General features: G+C 47.9%; 1 protein-coding gene across 1 annotated transcript in view; it reads right to left on the bottom strand.

Annotated features, from left to right (window-relative positions):
• Positions 1-83: 83 nt before the first annotated feature.
• Positions 84-19,079, bottom strand: part of LOC311302904 (uncharacterized protein) — a 32,156-nt gene continuing 13,160 nt past the window's right edge. Inside the window, exons 3-4 of the mRNA XM_084429030.1 lie at positions 18,199-19,065; positions 84-795 (exon numbers count right to left, since the gene is read on the bottom strand). Coding sequence (XP_084285156.1) covers positions 296-795; positions 18,199-18,205 — 507 coding nt within the window. The 5' untranslated portion in view covers positions 18,206-19,065 and the 3' untranslated portion in view covers positions 84-295. The remainder of the gene's footprint in view (positions 796-18,198; positions 19,066-19,079) is intronic.

The raw sequence follows: 19,079 nt of genomic DNA, 5'->3' as shown, positions 1-19,079 counted from the left end.
TTAATAAGCTAGTTGATGAAAATGCTTGCATAGTGACTAAACATTTACTCTTGAGTGAGCTAACAAAAACTTGGTCCCAAAAGGGCCTTTAACGTCAGAACAGGGGGCAGCTGAGAGCACTGCAAGGGTAACAAGCTTACTAACACCCCTCACAGTGTTGTCAGCTGCACCCCCCGTTCCTCTCATCCCAAGGGTCAACCTCACGACACTTTGCCTCATACACCAGGCGGTGCATCTCAAACTTGAGATCCTGCCTTGTTCTTAAAAGCAGGGTTCTAAAGTCTTCCTGCAGGCTTTAAAAAAAATAGCTATCACAATCGTCAGGAGGAGGGGGAGGAGGAGGAGAAGGGCTGGGGACAGGTCCCGGTCTGTTGCTCACAGCCTCCAATACTGTGATCAATCTCTCCTCAAAGTCAGAGGTGTGGGGTCTCTTCCTTCTCGGGGCGGGCTGGCTTGCTCTCTGCACTGGTGTGTTGTCTGATGCCTGAAGCTCTGATGCCTGAAGCTCTGGTGCCTGAAGCTCTGGCGTCTGCTCTGGTGCCTGACTGTGCCCGGCCATGGCATCATCACTGTCCTCTGGCCACTGTCCACTGTCATCTAGGGCTTCCCCACCCCCCATATTACTGGACGTTGGCCGGTCCTCCATGAAAGGATTGAGGAAGCCCATGACCGCACTGTACCGCCATGGCCGGGCACTGCTTGCACCCGCGCCACTCCTTCGCCTATATTTTTCCTTCTTTCTTTCCTTCCTGAACATGTCCCTCAAGCTCTTCCATTTCTTTTTGCAATCCTCAGCTAGTGAACAGACAACAGAAAAAAACCATAAGCAATGTGAATATTCAACATCACATCACAGAGCAGCTTCTTTACATCAAAATACCTATGGCACGCGTTGTGTAATTATCTCGGCAGTTTAGGATATCGCACAAGATTTGTCAACACAGAAAACATTTCATGACTGGAGAGTTTTTTTTTCAACACCATCGTGTTAATTGATTTTGATTAATATGCGCGAGGGAGAGAGAGCAAGACGGTGAAGGTGAGTGCGCGCGGCCGGGGCTCTCTCCGCTCGTTCTTATATATGCCCTGTCAAGCGCACACAGGGCTGTGGACTTAAACTGACAGGACTTAAAAACACATGCAAATGATAAACTTTCACTCTATGATGGTTAAACTGTGCAATTAATCCGCGAATCACATTCGTCAAGGGCCGGGGAACAGCTGGCCCGGACGGTTAATGAATCACGGATCAACTATGATAGCCCACCCATTCTTGACCTCGCACATCCTGCGATGTGACTATCGTGGATTCGTACATCGCGATATCGATGCTTAAACGATACATCGTGCAGCCCTACTGGCAAGACAGAGACAAATTTGAGTATCTATCAGTAGCCTACTAGTTAAAAATATTATAAATCATCAGCACGCACTTCACAAACTCACCGGAGACACCAACTATACCAGCTATTTTATCCCAAGCCTCGTTCTTTTGTAACTGGTCCCTATATGAAAATAACGTCATATCATAAATGATAGGAAACCCAGCAACAGCGATTATCAGTTTCTCCTCCATTTTCTTGGAACTAATGTTTTGGTAGGAACGAAAGTTTACATCGTATGTTTCTCCGGAATCACCCAGCGCAAAGGACGTCTGTATTCTGATTGGTTGCTGGCGTTTTGCCGCTGCTTGCCGCTGAATCGCGTAATAGCTCATTACCATAAAGTTGAGCTACTTTCAACTTTCTGACTGACGCTCAAAACGCGACGCCGATGGATTTGCCGCTCCTTGCAGCTGAGAGAAGCCAGCTTCCATTGAAAATGAATGACTTCCAGTAACTTTGGAAGCTCAAGTCGGCGGCGGTGTGAACGTACAGTAACACTACTCTATATAGGACTAGTGTGTTTAATAACAGAGTACAATAGTAATGAATCATTGTGTAAACAGATTATTGTGAAGTTTTCAATGTTTAAAAAACACATTTCCTTCTTATTTGTGCATGTGGATTAAAATGTATCCTGACACAAGAGTGTTGAACTGCTAGGACAAGTCTGCTGAATAAAACTTAATTGTATGGTGTTCAATACAGCTTATAGATATTTAGAGATAGATATTTGATCTACTAACACAAGTGGGTAAAACTTTAAAACTTCCATCTCTTCAACAAATGGCTTTAAAAAGGTCTCAATGACTGGCTTTGACTGGCCAAACCATAGTGATGACAGCAGGATATGTTATTTTCTCATAGCTGGTGGCAGCTCATTGATTGTTACTTGTATTGGCCAGAGGGAACACTGAGATGATTCAAATACGGGAAGTCCATCACAATTCCAAAGTAATGTCAAATCTAATGCCAAATCCCACTGGCCAATTGTTTTGTGCTCTCTCATGACGTCACCATCAAAAATGTCGCGAATTGTGTCATCCCATTCCCATTCAGCTTTGTTTATTGGGAGTTCTTTTTCAGACTTTCAAGGACATCTTTCAGTGAGGAAGACAATTCAATTCAATTCAGATTTATTTGTATAGCGCTTTTCACAATACATATTGTTTCAAAGCAGCTTTACAGAAAGTGCATTTCAGAAATGTACATAGAAAAATAAAGTTAGTTAATCATGTATTAATTTAGGGCATAACGTCGCTGGCGTCGAGTCGTCTCTTCACGGGCGTCGAGTCGTCTCTTCACAGGCGTCGAGTCGTCTCTTCACAGGCGTCGAGTCGTCTCTTCACAGGCGTCGAGTCGTCTCTTCACAGGCGTACAGTCGTCTCTTCACAGGCGTACAGTCGTCTCTTCACTGGCGTAGAGTCGTCTCTTCACAGGCGTAGAGTCGTGGAGTCGTCTCTTCACAGGCGTAGAGTCGTCTCTTCACGGGCGTCGAGTCTTCTCTTCACGGGCGTCGAGTCGTCTCTTCACGGGCGTCGAGTCGTCTCTTCACGGGCGTCGAGTCTTCTCTTCACGGGCGTCGAGTCGTCTCTTCACGGGCGTCGAGTCGTCTCTTCACAGGCGTCGAGTCATCTCTTCACAGGCGTCGAGTCGTCTCTTCACAGGCGTCGAGTCGTCTCTTCACGGGCGTCGAGTCGTCTCTTCACGGGCGTCGAGTCGTCTCTTCACAGGCGTCGAGTCGTCTCTTCACAGGCGTCGAGTCGTCTCTTCACAGGCGTCGAGTCGTCTCTTCACGGGCGTCGAGTCGTCTCTTCACGGGCGTACAGTCGTCTCTTCACGGGCGTCGAGTCGTCTCTTCACGGGCGTCGAGTCGTCTCTTCACGGGCGTACAGTCGTCTCTTCACTGGCGTAGAGTCGTCTCTTCACGGGCGTCGAGTCGTCTCTTCACGGGCGTACAGTCGTCTCTTCACTGGCGTCGAGTCGTCTCTTCACGGGCGTAGAGTCGTCTCTTCACGGGCGTAGAGTCGTCTCTTCACGGGCGTAGAGTCGTCTCTTCACGGGCGTACAGTCGTCTCTTCACGGGCGTCGAGTCGTCTCTTCACGGGCGTCGAGTCGTCTCTTCACGGGCGTACAGTCGTCTCTTCACGGGCGTCGAGTCGTCTCTTCACGGGCGTCGAGTCGTCTCTTCACGGGCGTCGAGTCTTCTCTTCACGGGCGTAGAGTCGTCTCTTCACGGGCGTAGAGTCGTCTCTTCACGGGCGTAGAGTCGTCTCTTCACGGGCGTACAGTCGTCTCTTCACGGGCGTCGAGTCGTCTCTTCACGGGCGTCGAGTCGTCTCTTCACGGGCGTACAGTCGTCTCTTCACTGGCGTAGAGTCGTCTCTTCACAGGCGTACAGTCGTCTCTTCACGGGCGTCGAGTCGTCTCTTCACAGGCGTCGAGTCGTCTCTTCACGGGCGTACAGTCGTCTCTTCACGGGCGTCGAGTCGTCTCTTCACAGGCGTCGAGTCGTCTCTTCACAGGCGTCGAGTCGTCTCTTCACGGGCGTACAGTCGTCTCTTCACGGGCGTCGAGTCGTCTCTTCACGGGCGTCGAGTCGTCTCTTCACGGGCGTACAGTCGTCTCTTCACTGGCGTAGAGTCGTCTCTTCACGGGCGTCGAGTCGTCTCTTCACGGGCGTAGAGTCGTCTCTTCACGGGCGTCGAGTCGTCTCTTCACAGGCGTACAGTCGTCTCTTCACTGGCGTCGAGTCGTCTCTTCACGGGCGTAGAGTCGTCTCTTCACGGGCGTAGAGTCGTCTCTTCACAGGCGTACAGTCGTCTCTTCACGGGCGTACAGTCGTCTCTTCACGGGCGTACAGTCGTCTCTTCACGGGCGTCGAGTCGTCTCTTCACGGGCGTCGAGTCGTCTCTTCACGGGCGTACAGTCGTCTCTTCACGGGCGTCGAGTCGTCTCTTCACGGGCGTCGAGTCGTCTCTTCACGGGCGTCGAGTCTTCTCTTCACGGGCGTAGAGTCGTCTCTTCACGGGCGTAGAGTCGTCTCTTCACGGGCGTCGAGTCGTCTCTTCACGGGCGTACAGTCGTCTCTTCACGGGCGTCGAGTCGTCTCTTCACGGGCGTCGAGTCGTCTCTTCACGGGCGTACAGTCGTCTCTTCACGGGCGTCGAGTCGTCTCTTCACGGGCGTCGAGTCGTCTCTTCACGGGCGTCGAGTCTTCTCTTCACGGGCGTCGAGTCGTCTCTTCACGGGCGTCGAGTCGTCTCTTCACGGGCGTCGAGTCGTCTCTTCACAGGCGTCGAGTCGTCTCTTCACGGGCGTACAGTCGTCTCTTCACGGGCGTCGAGTCGTCTCTTCACGGGCGTCGAGTCGTCTCTTCACGGGCGTCGAGTCTTCTCTTCACGGGCGTAGAGTCGTCTCTTCACTGGCGTCGAGTCGTCTCTTCACGGGCGTAGAGTCGTCTCTTCACGGGCGTAGAGTCGTCTCTTCACGGGCGTAGAGTCGTCTCTTCACGGGCGTACAGTCGTCTCTTCACGGGCGTCGAGTCGTCTCTTCACGGGCGTCGAGTCGTCTCTTCACGGGCGTACAGTCGTCTCTTCACGGGCGTCGAGTCGTCTCTTCACGGGCGTCGAGTCGTCTCTTCACGGGCGTCGAGTCTTCTCTTCACGGGCGTAGAGTCGTCTCTTCACGGGCGTAGAGTCGTCTCTTCACGGGCGTACAGTCGTCTCTTCACGGGCGTCGAGTCGTCTCTTCACGGGCGTCGAGTCGTCTCTTCACGGGCGTACAGTCGTCTCTTCACTGGCGTAGAGTCGTCTCTTCACAGGCGTACAGTCGTCTCTTCACGGGCGTCGAGTCGTCTCTTCACAGGCGTCGAGTCGTCTCTTCACGGGCGTACAGTCGTCTCTTCACGGGCGTCGAGTCGTCTCTTCACAGGCGTCGAGTCGTCTCTTCACAGGCGTCGAGTCGTCTCTTCACGGGCGTACAGTCGTCTCTTCACGGGCGTCGAGTCGTCTCTTCACGGGCGTCGAGTCGTCTCTTCACGGGCGTACAGTCGTCTCTTCACTGGCGTAGAGTCGTCTCTTCACGGGCGTCGAGTCGTCTCTTCACGGGCGTAGAGTCGTCTCTTCACGGGCGTCGAGTCGTCTCTTCACGGGCGTACAGTCGTCTCTTCACTGGCGTCGAGTCGTCTCTTCACGGGCGTAGAGTCGTCTCTTCACGGGCGTAGAGTCGTCTCTTCACAGGCGTACAGTCGTCTCTTCACGGGCGTACAGTCGTCTCTTCACGGGCGTACAGTCGTCTCTTCACGGGCGTCGAGTCGTCTCTTCACGGGCGTCGAGTCGTCTCTTCACGGGCGTACAGTCGTCTCTTCACGGGCGTCGAGTCGTCTCTTCACGGGCGTCGAGTCGTCTCTTAACGGGCGTCGAGTCTTCTCTTCACGGGCGTAGAGTCGTCTCTTCACGGGCGTAGAGTCGTCTCTTCACGGGCGTCGAGTCGTCTCTTCACGGGCGTACAGTCGTCTCTTCACGGGCGTCGAGTCGTCTCTTCACGGGCGTCGAGTCGTCTCTTCACGGGCGTACAGTCGTCTCTTCACGGGCGTCGAGTCGTCTCTTCACGGGCGTCGAGTCGTCTCTTCACGGGCGTCGAGTCGTCTCTTCACAGGCGTCGAGTCGTCTCTTCACAGGCGTCGAGTCGTCTCTTCACGGGCGTCGAGTCTTCTCTTCACGGGCGTCGAGTCGTCTCTTCACGGGCGTCGAGTCGTCTCTTCACGGGCGTCGAGTCGTCTCTTCACGGACGTCGAGTCGTCTCTTCACGGGCGTCGAGTCGTCTCTTCACGGGCGTCGAGTCGTCTCTTCACAGGCGTCGAGTCGTCTCTTCACAGGCGTCGAGTCGTCTCTTCACGGGCGTACAGTCGTCTCTTCACGGGCGTCGAGTCGTCTCTTCACGGGCGTCGAGTCGTCTCTTCACGGGCGTACAGTCGTCTCTTCACTGGCGTAGAGTCGTCTCTTCACGGGCGTCGAGTCGTCTCTTCACGGGCGTAGAGTCGTCTCTTCACGGGCGTCGAGTCGTCTCTTCACAGGCGTACAGTCGTCTCTTCACTGGCGTCGAGTCGTCTCTTCACGGGCGTAGAGTCGTCTCTTCACGGGCGTAGAGTCGTCTCTTCACGGGCGTACAGTCGTCTCTTCACGGGCGTCGAGTCGTCTCTTCACGGGCGTCGAGTCGTCTCTTCACGGGCGTACAGTCGTCTCTTCACGGGCGTCGAGTCGTCTCTTCACGGGCGTCGAGTCGTCTCTTCACGGGCGTCGAGTCTTCTCTTCACGGGCGTCGAGTCGTCTCTTCACGGGCGTCGAGTCGTCTCTTCACGGGCGTCGAGTCGTCTCTTCACGGGCGTCGAGTCGTCTCTTCACGGGCGTCGAGTCGTCTCTTCACGGGCGTCGAGTCGTCTCTTCACAGGCGTCGAGTCGTCTCTTCACAGGCGTCGAGTCGTCTCTTCACAGGCGTCGAGTCGTCTCTTCACAGGCGTCGAGTCGTCTCTTCACAGGCGTCGAGTCGTCTCTTCACAGGCGTACAGTCGTCTCTTCACAGTTGTAGAGTCGTCTCTTCACGGGCGTACAGTCGTCTCTTCACTGGCGTAGAGTCGTCTCTTCACGGGCGTCGAGTCGTCTCTTCACGGGCGTAGAGTCGTCTCTTCACGGGCGTCGAGTCGTCTCTTCACAGGCGTACAGTCGTCTCTTCACTGGCGTCGAGTCGTCTCTTCACGGCGTCGAGTCGTCTCTTCACAGGCGTCGAGTCGTCTCTTCACAGGCGTCGAGTCGTCTCTTCACAGGCGTCGAGTCGTCTCTTCACAGGCGTCGAGTCGTCTCTTCACAGGCGTCGAGTCGTCTCTTCACAGGCGTCGAGTCGTCTCTTCACAGGCGTACAGTCGTCTCTTCACAGTTGTAGAGTCGTCTCTTCACGGGCGTACAGTCGTCTCTTCACTGGCGTAGAGTCGTCTCTTCACGGGCGTCGAGTCGTCTCTTCACGGGCGTAGAGTCGTCTCTTCACGGGCGTCGAGTCGTCTCTTCACAGGCGTACAGTCGTCTCTTCACTGGCGTCGAGTCGTCTCTTCACGGGCGTAGAGTCGTCTCTTCACGGGCGTAGAGTCGTCTCTTCACGGGCGTACAGTCGTCTCTTCACGGGCGTCGAGTCGTCTCTTCACGGGCGTCGAGTCTTCTCTTCACGGGCGTCGAGTCGTCTCTTCACGGGCGTCGAGTCGTCTCTTCACGGGCGTACAGTCGTCTCTTCACGGGCGTCGAGTCGTCTCTTCACGGGCGTCGAGTCGTCTCTTCACGGGCGTCGAGTCTTCTCTTCACGGGCGTCGAGTCGTCTCTTCACGGGCGTCGAGTCGTCTCTTCACGGGCGTCGAGTCGTCTCTTCACGGGCGTCGAGTCGTCTCTTCACTGGCGTCGAGTCGTCTCTTCACAGGCGTCGAGTCGTCTCTTCACAGGCGTCGAGTCGTCTCTTCACAGGCGTCGAGTCGTCTCTTCACAGGCGTACAGTCGTCTCTTCACAGTTGTAGAGTCGTCTCTTCACGGGCGTACAGTCGTCTCTTCACGGGCGTCGAGTCGTCTCTTCACGGGCGTCGAGTCTTCTCTTCACGGGCGTCGAGTCGTCTCTTCACGGGCGTCGAGTCGTCTCTTCACGGGCGTCGAGTCGTCTCTTCACGGGCGTCGAGTCGTCTCTTCACAGGCGTCGAGTCGTCTCTTCACAGGCGTCGAGTCGTCTCTTCACGGGCGTACAGTCGTCTCTTCACGGGCGTCGAGTCGTCTCTTCACGGGCGTCGAGTCGTCTCTTCACGGGCGTACAGTCGTCTCTTCACTGGCGTAGAGTCGTCTCTTCACGGGCGTCGAGTCGTCTCTTCACGGGCGTAGAGTCGTCTCTTCACGGGCGTCGAGTCGTCTCTTCACAGGCGTACAGTCGTCTCTTCACTGGCGTCGAGTCGTCTCTTCACGGGCGTAGAGTCGTCTCTTCACGGGCGTAGAGTCGTCTCTTCACGGGCGTAGAGTCGTCTCTTCACGGGCGTACAGTCGTCTCTTCACGGGCGTCGAGTCGTCTCTTCACGGGCGTCGAGTCGTCTCTTCACGGGCGTACAGTCGTCTCTTCACGGGCGTCGAGTCGTCTCTTCACGGGCGTCGAGTCGTCTCTTCACGGGCGTCGAGTCGTCTCTTCACAGGCGTCGAGTCGTCTCTTCACAGGCGTCGAGTCGTCTCTTCACGGGCGTCGAGTCGTCTCTTCACGGGCGTCGAGTCGTCTCTTCACGGGCGTCGAGTCGTCTCTTCACGGGTGTTGGGGCATCTGAAGTCTCCATGAGAGACTGGATACAAACTGGAGCTGACGAACTCTATTTACCTTGGGACTAGCATCCCGAGATAATGACAGAAAAGCAGATGGGAAATAATTAGCATAGCTGCTGTTCATAATATTAATGCATTTGATCCGATTTAACTGTAGTATAAAAGGTAAGTATTATGTGAATGCTTGGCTGAAGAGATGCGTCTTTAATCTAGTTTTAAACTGGGACAGCGAGTCTGAGCCTCGAACAATATCAGGAAGACCATTCCAGAGTTTAGGAGCTAAATGTGAAAACGCCCTCCCTCCTTTAGTGGACTTAGATATCCTAGGAATGACCAGAAGCCTTGAATTTAGTGATCTTAACCCTCTGGGGACCAAAAACGCGCCCGCGCGTTTTGCTCGTTTTTTTTTTTAGCAATGAAAAATAAACACAAAATGCTCTGTTAATTTTGATCTTTCATTTTCGTGTAATACATCAATCGATCCTGTTCAGTTTCTATTTTTTTTTCTGTATACTCACAATAAAAATAAAGTGTTTTGCTTTTTGACAAATAAAGAAAAACTAACATGATGCTATTTCTGCCTTCTCTCTGTCAGTAAACTCCCATTTGAAACGCGTTCGAAAATGATCTATAACTCCGCGAAAATTCAGTCAAACAGGGAAACAGACCCACGGGCATAAAGCTTGAGATCGCAGCTTTTAAATGAAGTAATTTATATAAAAAACAAATATTATCAGCTTCTGTAATCTGTATAAAAAGAGAGCGACTCCAGTCGAGCTCATTACGAGATGATTCACAGTAATTTGACCACGCCCCGGAGAGCGCGCGCTATTCAAACGCAAATTCTGAGAACCATTTCAGTCTGTGAAACGCCCACATCAACTGTAAACAAAGAGGCATAATATAGCCTACCTTATGGAGAAAATTTTCCGTGCTGATATGAGGAGCAGATCCCGCTGAGGAGTGAGGTAGGCTAAGTTATCCTTTCTCAAGTGTTAATGTGGAATAACGTTATGGAATAACGTTAGTGTAGGCCTATGTAAACAAAAAGATGAATCGCGTTTCTATAATATGAATCGCGTTTCTGTGAGATGAATGAAGGGTACATATTTGTAAAGACTGTTTAGCCTAAATATGAATCGCGTTTCTGTGAGATGAATGAAGGGGACATATTTGTAAAGACTGTTTAGCCTAAATATGAATCGCGTTTCTGTGAGATGAATGAAGGGTACATATTTGTAAAGACTGTTTAGCCTAAATATGAATCGCGTTTCTGTGAGATGAATGAAGGGTACATATTTGTAAAGACTGTTTAGCCTAAATATGAATCGCGTTTCTGTGAGATGAATGAAGGGTACATATTTGTAAAGACTGTTTAGCCTAAATATGAATCGCGCGTCTGTGTGTGAATAAACTGCTTTGCTAGAGCCTACTGAGATGAGTAAAAATCGACTGAAATATGTTGAAATAAAATGTATTTGTATAAGCAACGTATTAAACTGCAAATTAACATTTATAGGCTATGCCCTAATATTTCATAAAAACAACGTTACAGTCAGGCGAAGTATGAAAGACAATATTTTGTTGACTAGATTTGGGTACAGTTTTTACTGTAGAATATACTGTCACATCAAATAAGCTTTTCTGCTCATATATATAAAATACTATTTAGTCAAAAATAAAGTCATAGACTAAGATGTTCCAATGTTGGCTATATTCAAACTAATGAATACATATGATAAAATGTAGGCCTATAATCTTTTTTTTTTTTTTTACAAAGAAAGAGTACTTTTTTTGCAGAAATATTGCTGAAATTGTAATTATTGTTGTAATTGTAACCTTTTTAATAAAATAGCAAAACATATTTACAAGATAGATGTAAGCAAAATCTTAAATGGTCAATATAAGTCTTCTTCTAAATATATAGGCTATTTTGTCCTTGCATTGTGGCTCAGTCAGTGTCACACCTGAATGAATGGCTAATTATGCAGAGTCATTATGCAGAGTGGGTGGGACTGGGTAATCTAAGGTGTAAACTACTCCTCCCCCTCGCATATTGGCTTTCCAAGCAAAACCTGTTTTACACCATTTAAATCAATGTATTTTTTTTTGTGAACGATAAAGCAAGACTATTTTTACATAATTTTGAAGCTAGAACTCGAAGAGAAAACATCCATTAGTCAAAAGTCTTGTGGGCACATATTTTGTATGAGTTTTGTGGTCTTATTTCAGCAACTTTCATTTTTATTTTTTTAAATAACCACGCATAAACATATTCTCTTAAAAATACAAACATCTACATACATGTTGCTCGCATATTATGGTAGGCCTGTTTGTGCTATATAGAGTGAATTTACACCTTTGCCATTAACATGTTTATAAATAACTGAAAAAAGCACAAATGTCAGAGCATGTCAGAACATCTCAAGGGCCCCAAAAACAGCTTGGTCCCCAGAGGGTTAAGGAGCGCGATGGATTGTAGGGCGGTAGAAGATTTGTTAAATACCCAGGAGCTAAACCATTTAGGGCTTTATAGGTCAGTAGCAATACTTTGTAATTGGTAGGTAACCAGTGTAGAGATGATAGAATTGATGTTATATGATCATATTTTCTTGATCTAGTAAGAACTCTAGCGGCTGCATTTTGGACTAACTGTAGCTTGTTTATTGAGGATGCAGGACAACCAGCTAATAAAGCATTACAGTAATCTAGTCTCGAGGTCATGAATGCATGAACTAACTTTTCTGCATCAGAAACTGATAGCATATTACGTAGCTTAGCAATGTTTCTAAGGTGGAAAAAGGCTGTCCTTGTAACATGAAATATGATTTTCGAAAGACAAGTTGCGGTCTAGTATAACACCCAGGTCTTTTACTGTAGTGGATAAAGTAACAGGACATCCTTCTAAATTAAAGTTGCATTGCAAGAGGTTTTGTGGGCAGTTTTTTGGACCAATAAGTAATACCTCCGTTTTATCTGAATTTAATAGCAGAAAATTACACGCCATCCAGTATTTTATATCTTTAACACACTCTGTCAATTTAGATAATTTAGTGTTTTCATCTGGTCGTGATGAAATATATAATTGAGTGTCATCAGCATAACAGTGGCAACTAATTCCATGTTTTCTTATAATATTACCAAGTGGCATCATATATACTGAGAATAATAGAGGGCCTAACACAGATCCCTGCGGCACTCCATAGTTTACTGGCATTATCTTCGATTTTTCCCCATTTAAACAGACAAAATGGTAGCGGTCTGATAGGTACGATCTAAACCAGTTTAATGCCTGTCCATGAACACCAGTGTAGTTTTGTAGTCGATATAAGAGTATTTTGTGATCTAGATTCAAGATTCAAGATTCAAGATTCAAGATTTTTATTTGTCACATACACAGTTATATACAGAATATACAACCAGTAGTGAAATGTAAATAGGGTGAACTCCAAGATAGTGCAATGTTATAAAACACTAAAAATATTAACAATTTAAGCAATATAAGATAATTTCTAATAATAATAATAATTAAAAAATTAAATAAATAAAAATAATAATAATAAAAAATAATAAAAAAAAAAAAATAAAAAAAAAAAGATCTGTAAGCTAACTGAGAATATTTACAGAAATGTACAGACAATAGTAACGAGGTAGTTACATAGCAGCAGTGTAAAGTGCAGGGATGCAGATTTGTAGCTTCGTTACAATAAGAGCAGTCAGTGCTGAGTGCAGGTATTAATGTCCAGAGTGCGGGTATGATGTCCAGGGTACAGATAATGCTAGGAGGCCGAGTTTAGGAGCCTGATGGCCTGAGGGAAGAAGCTTCTCCTAAGTCTCTCTGTTTTAGACCTCACGCTGCGGTAGCGCTTACCTGATGGCAGCAAGTTGAAGAGACAGTTATGTGGGTGGTTGAAGTCCTTAATAATTTTGTTGGCACTGCTCTTGCAGCGTTTGTGGTAAATGTCTTGCAGGGGTGAGAGAGAAGACCCAGAGATGCGCTCAGCTAAGCGCACAACTCTCTGAAGTGATTTGCAGTCGTGACTTGAGCTATTCCCATACCACACTGTGATACACTGAGTTAAAACACTTTCTATGGCCCCTGAATAGAAAGTTTTTAGGATCGTTGGTGATACCCTGAATTTTCTCAGCTGTCGCAGATGGTATAGTCTTTGCCTGGCTTTCTTCACCTGTGTGTGAATGTGAGAGGTCCAAGTAAGATCCTCAGAGATGTTCACACCGAGGTACTTGTAGCTGCTCACCTTCTCCACAGGTGTCCCACTGATCATAAGAGGAGTAAAGGCCTGCTGTCTCTTTCTGAAGTCCACAATCAGCTCTTTGGTTTTGGTCACATTCAGAGAGAGACAGTTGTCCTGGCACCAAGATGTTAATTTCTCAACCTCTTCCATGTATGCGGTCTCGTTGTTGTTGGAGATAAGGCCTAGAACCACTGTATCGTCAGCGAATTTGACAATAGAAGTGGAGCTGTGAGAAGCCACGCAATCATGTGTGTAGAGAGAGTAAAGTAGGGGACTCAGAACGCAGCCCTGTGGCGCTCCTACGCTCAGGGTGATGGAGTCGGAGTTGGACCGGCCTACTTTCACTACCTGGGGTCTGTATGAAAGAAAGTCCTGAATCCACTTGCAGATTGAAGGATTCAGACCCAGATTTAGGAGTTTGGAAGTTAATTTGCTGGGAATTATAGTGTTAAAGGCTGAGCTGTAGTCGATGAAAAGCAGCCTTACATAGTTCCCATTTTTGCTGTCGATGTGGGTGAGAGAGGAATGTAGGACGTGAGAGATGGCGTCCTTCGTAGATCTGTTTGGCCGATAGGCAAACTGAAGAGGGTCCAGTGTATCAGGTATGAAGGAGCAGATGTTGTTTTTAACCAGTCTCTCAAATACCTTCATGACTGTGGATGTGAGGCCAACTGGACGATAGTCATTCAGGCATGAGGGTTTATTGTTCTTCGGCACAGGAATGATGACCGATTTTTTTAAAGATGAGGGGACCACGGATGTAGCAAGGGACTCGTTGAAGATAGATGTAAACAATCCAGCGAGCTGATCAGCACAGCACCTCAGAACGCGACCAGAGATGCCATCAGGTCCGGCTGCTTTCCTGACATTAACCCGCTTTAGCGCCCGTCTAACCTCGTCCTCCGACACGGTGATTGCAGGGTTGTCGCCGCTCTGTCCGCTACTCTCTCGCGCGCCGAGAGGCAGAGTTGCTCTGCCGCGATTGCAATCAAAGCGAGCAAAGAAAGAGTTTAACTCGTCAGCCAGCGACGGATCTGCTCTCACCTCTGTAGAGGATTTGGTGCCGAAGGTGCAGATGGTCCTCAGTCCTTGCCACATGCGTCTGGAGTCATTTAGTTGGAAGTGAGTCTCCACACGATCCCTGTAGCGGAGTTTGGCGTCTTTAACTGCGTGGCGAAGAGCATAGCAGGATGATTTGTACTCGCTCATATTTCCCGACAGAAGACCGGCGTTGTATGTTTCCGTGCGTTTGTTCACTGCAGCACGAATATTTTTGTCCACCCATGGTTTCTGATTTGAGAAAATCTTGATAGTTACAGTTTCCGTTGCTTGTTCTGTTAGTGTGTTTACAAAACTTAATGCTACGTCCGTAAACTCGCTGACGTCAGATGAGCTCGCCCGGAACATGTCCCAGTCTACGTCATCAAGAGCCGCCTGTAGCCAAGTTTCAGAAGTGGAGGACCAGCGCGTCACCACTTTCTGCACCGGAGGTTCCTGGACGAGCCTTTGTTTATATTCCGGTGTGAGGAAAATGGCGGCATGGTCCGATTTGCCAAAAGCGGGTTGTGATCGGGCTTTGTAGGCATTCTTAAACTGAGAGTAGCAATGATCCAGCGTATTGTTCCCTCTGGTAGGGCAGGTGACATGTTGGTAAAAGTTCGGCATGACTTTCCTGAGATTAGCTTTGTTAAAGTCCCCCGCGATGATAAAAGCAGCATCAGGATGTTTGTTTATGTAGCCGCTTAGCACTTCATGGAGTTTAGACAAAGCCTCACCGATGTCGGCCTGTGGTGGAATGTAAACAGCAGTAGCGATGATCGATGAGAACTCCCGGGGTAGATAGAATGGACGGCAAGAGATGGATAAATGTTCCAAATGGGGCGAGCAAGAGTGCGACAGAGTGGTGGTGTTCCTGGGGTCACACCATTTCTTGTTAATCATAAAACACACTCCACCACCCTTTGTTTTCCCGGCCTCAACTGTTCTGTCCTTCCGTAACACAAAGAAGTTATCAGACGGCGTCACAGTAGAGTCCGGGGCTGAGGTCGCGAGCCATGTTTCAGAAAAACAAAAGATGTTACAGTCCCTGATGTCCCGTTGGAAACTTGTCCTGGCTCTCAGATCGTCCATCTTATTCTCCAAGGATTGGACATTGGCGAGTAAAATGCTAGGCAGAGGAGGACTGTGTGCTCTCTGCCTCAATCTGTTTCGAATACCGGCGCGTTTCCCGCGATGTTTTTTGTAGCGTCGTCTCGGTGGGTGTCCATTGTTTGTTTCTTCGTTGCGAAGAATCTCCGGTGGAAATGAAGAGTTCGAGGATAAAGTGTCCCAAAACAAGTCAGTACAGCGATATCCAATATCCAAAAGTGTCATTTTCTCGTAAGTTATCAGTGCAGATGTAATACGGGTAGAAAGAGAAAGAAAAAGTAAGTAAAAAATTAAGTAAAAGCACAATCTATGAGGAGCTACCCTGACGGCGACCGAACGCAGCGGCCGAACGCAGCGGCGCCATTGTAGTGTCAATCTATAGTGTAAAACGCAGCGCTAAGATCGAGTAAAACTAGTATTGAGATACAGCCTTGGTCAGGAGCTAAAAGTAAATCATTTCTGTCAGGTCCATTAAGTCAAGAACACACGGACAATAAAAATAAAGAATTTTCATTGAATAGATTGCAAACAAGTGGATGTTCCTGAATTGAAATTTGGCGGTATGGCTCTGTTCAGGGAGTCCTCTGACCTTTCATGAGCACCATGAAATAGCAGAGAGTCAGAGGACAGCAGCAGCAGCATTAGGGAACGCTCACACAGTTTAGGACTGGGAGAGCTAAAATATCCTCCCAAACAAAACCACACCTGGCAATCCTCTGAGATACAGAGGATGATTTTATTTTAACAATTATATGCTTAGTAATCTACGAGTATACAAATAATTGCAATATGTTATAATCAGATGAGTCCTGACCACCCATGAGTTAGCAGAATCAGGGGACAGCAGCAGCAGTATGTTCTGATCAGATGAGTCCCCTGACCATTCATGAGTTAGCAGAAGTCAGGGGACAGCAGCAGTATGAGGAGATAGCAGCCGCATATAGAGACAGCATTATCAGCATGAGGGGATGCAGCAGCAGCATAAGGGCTCTCACATTATTTTAACTAGATGAGCTATTCCCCCCAAAACAGAAATTGAGTGTCTCGAACGGTGTCGTCTGAGCCACCTTAATTTAATTACTGAAATTACTATTCAAGACTGCAATAGCTAAAACATGCTGTTACCCAGAATTATCTGACTTTGAACTGTTTTGACAGTCTGCAGTGTAAGCGCTATGAAGAGATGACTAAGCCACCTTCTGAGAAACAAGCTAGATGAAGGAATTAAACAACTTTTTACCAGTGTACAGATCAGCAGAAGCGAGCAGCATGCATGTACGAGCAAACTGAATGTGCTTTAAATAGGGCGCCTAATGCAGCTCAGCTGGAGCAGATCAGCTGACGGGACAGGGTTGTTAGCAAATAGCATTAGCAGCGTCTTGACTACCTGGGGCATGTTCAAGTTCAAAACGGTGCGCAACGTTTTGCTACGGTTTCCGGGTTGAACGTCATGTTTCCTGGAGACGGCGTGCACCGGTGTGCAACGGGGTTTGAGATACGTTTTCTCTTGTTTGGTGGGTGTGTCAGAACTGCAGTCCAATCAGCAGCAACATTAAAGTGGTATTAAAGTGAACTCGCACAATGGGTTCAAGGAAAGTAATTTACATGTGTTCGCTGCAGCTCGGTATACGCAACAACTGAGGATATTAGAAGACATGTTTATCGAAAGTTTTATTGTAAAAAATATAGGATATCAACATAATGATGTAGTTGTTTATATTTTTAGCTTCATTGCAAGTGTATGACATTTGGTATAGAAATAAACAATGGTAATTAAGTGCTTTTCCTAAAAATGAGAAAGAAAATACAGGGTATTAAAACAGTATGACCTACAAATAAAGTCAGTATGTGAGGCTAAATAGATGTGTTTTAGTCTGAATTAGGTAAGATGTGTGCTTCAGTTTCAGCAATCCCTTCACTCGATTGGGATGTTCTCTTTTGTTCTGGGCGGCAAGTGCAGTAACTGTAACATCGGGCATATTTTGTAGTATTAAACACATATTTATACCGACTTCATCAGGCTCAGAAAATTCTTCACAAAGAACACAAAGAATGGCCTTCTCAGCTGCCATAGTTGCAACTCTTACGTCATCAGAACAGTGTGTTCAACGCATCACCGTTTCTGTTTAAAAAACATTGTGCAACGTTTTGTCGGGGCTGAACGCAGCCCTGGCCTGCCAGAACTGACGCTGACGCTCAATTTGTGATTTTAACGAGCGCAATTTCTGTGCTATGATGCGGCCTGAATCCTGACTGAAATTTTTCATAGATATCATTTTCTTGCAAGAAAGAGCACAATTGAGCGGACACAACTTTTTCTAGTATTTTAGACATTAATGGAAGATTTGAAATGGGTCTGTAATTTGGGGTCTGTACACTGTAGTAGTATATATTTTGCTCAGGTGACGTCTGTTTATTTGTTAGTCTAGCCACGGTGTTAAATAAAAACCTTGGATTATTTTGGTTATTTTCTATTAGTTTGCGGAGATGCTCAGCCCTGGCTGCTTTTAGGGCCTTTTTATAATGTGACATACTGTCTTTCCACGCGATTCTAAAGACCTCTAAATTAGTTTGTTTCCATTTACGCTCTAAATTACGAGTTTCTCTCTTTAAAACATGCGTAGCACTGTTGAACCATGGTGCTTTAATTTTCTCTCTAACCCTTTTTAATCTAATTGGTGCAACACTGTCTAATGTACTAGAGAAAATGGTGCTCATAGTGCTAGTCATTTCCTCTAGTTCATCTGTTTGTTTGGGTTCACAACCCAACCCCCAGCCAGGTTTCAGTAAGGCAAAGTACATCTAAACTATTATCTGTGACCATTTCATTTACAATAACCGCCTTAGGTGTGAGCGATCTAATGTTTAGAAGACCTAGCTTTAGAAATTGTTTTTGTTCACTAATATTGAGATTTTCTGGTTTAATCACAATTAGATTTTTCCTAGATCCTACAGTAGATTTAATGTTTGACCTCACTAAACGAGGAATAGGCACAGTTTCTATATAATGTTCTACATTGGTACTTACAGTATATCAATTAAGTTGGGACAGCAAAGACTGTGATTTTGACTTTGACTTACTAGTCATATGGTGTGTAACATCTTGAAGATGTTGTCCGACAGAAGAGCTGCTCCGATTCTGCTGGGGTGAAGGCCATCAGCGCGGAAGAGCCTAGGTCGCTCCCAGAACAGATTCCAATTATTTACAAAGAGCAGTCTCTGTTCATTACACCATGACATTAGCCATTCATTTAGAGCAAATAATCTACTGAACCTTTCATGTCCTAGTCGGTACGTGGGAAGCGGTCCAGACACGATGATCATTGTTTCAGGCGATGTGCTGCGTACCGTCTCGATCAGGCTCCTGTAGTCCTTCTTCAGAACCTCCGTCTGCCGCAGCCTGATGTCGTTCGTTCCCGCGTACAGCACGACAGCTCCGACGCGCTCGTCACCGTTCAGGATCTCGGGGACCTGCGCAGCTACATCGAGAACACGAGCACCAGGAAAGCAGTGAGTGCGCACCTTACCTTTACCTGAGGTAGCGTGGACATGCCAGACGATGGAACTGCCGATAATCACAGCGTCGCGTTCCGTCTCGCGTAGAGGGGAGAAGCGGTTCCGGGTGGAGATCTCGAAGACCGGGAGGGGCGGAGAGGTCCTTGCTCTGGTCCTGGCTCGCGTCTTCCGCTGTGGAATCACCCAGGGTCCATGGTGATGTGTCGGTGCCGGAGTGAATGAAACCAGTGATGATCGCGTCCTGAGTGCTCGGGTCGGACGAGGTCGGAGTCAAAAGGTTACTAACCACTGACTTGTGAGCATCGGCGCGTGATGTTTCAAGCGCGGATCGTCGCTCTCTCAGCTCGGCCTGTCTCTCTAGTAGGTCGCGGATCTGCTTGTCCACCGACTCCAACTCCAACTGCACAGAATGCAGCTCGAAGGTGTCCTCACCTGCACTCAAAGGT

Source organism: Rutilus rutilus, assembly GCF_951802725.1.
Source record: "Rutilus rutilus genome assembly, chromosome: 13".
In the NCBI taxonomy this organism is placed as follows: domain Eukaryota; kingdom Metazoa; phylum Chordata; class Actinopteri; order Cypriniformes; family Leuciscidae; genus Rutilus; species Rutilus rutilus.
This window is presented reverse-complemented; position numbering and strand designations above follow the sequence as displayed.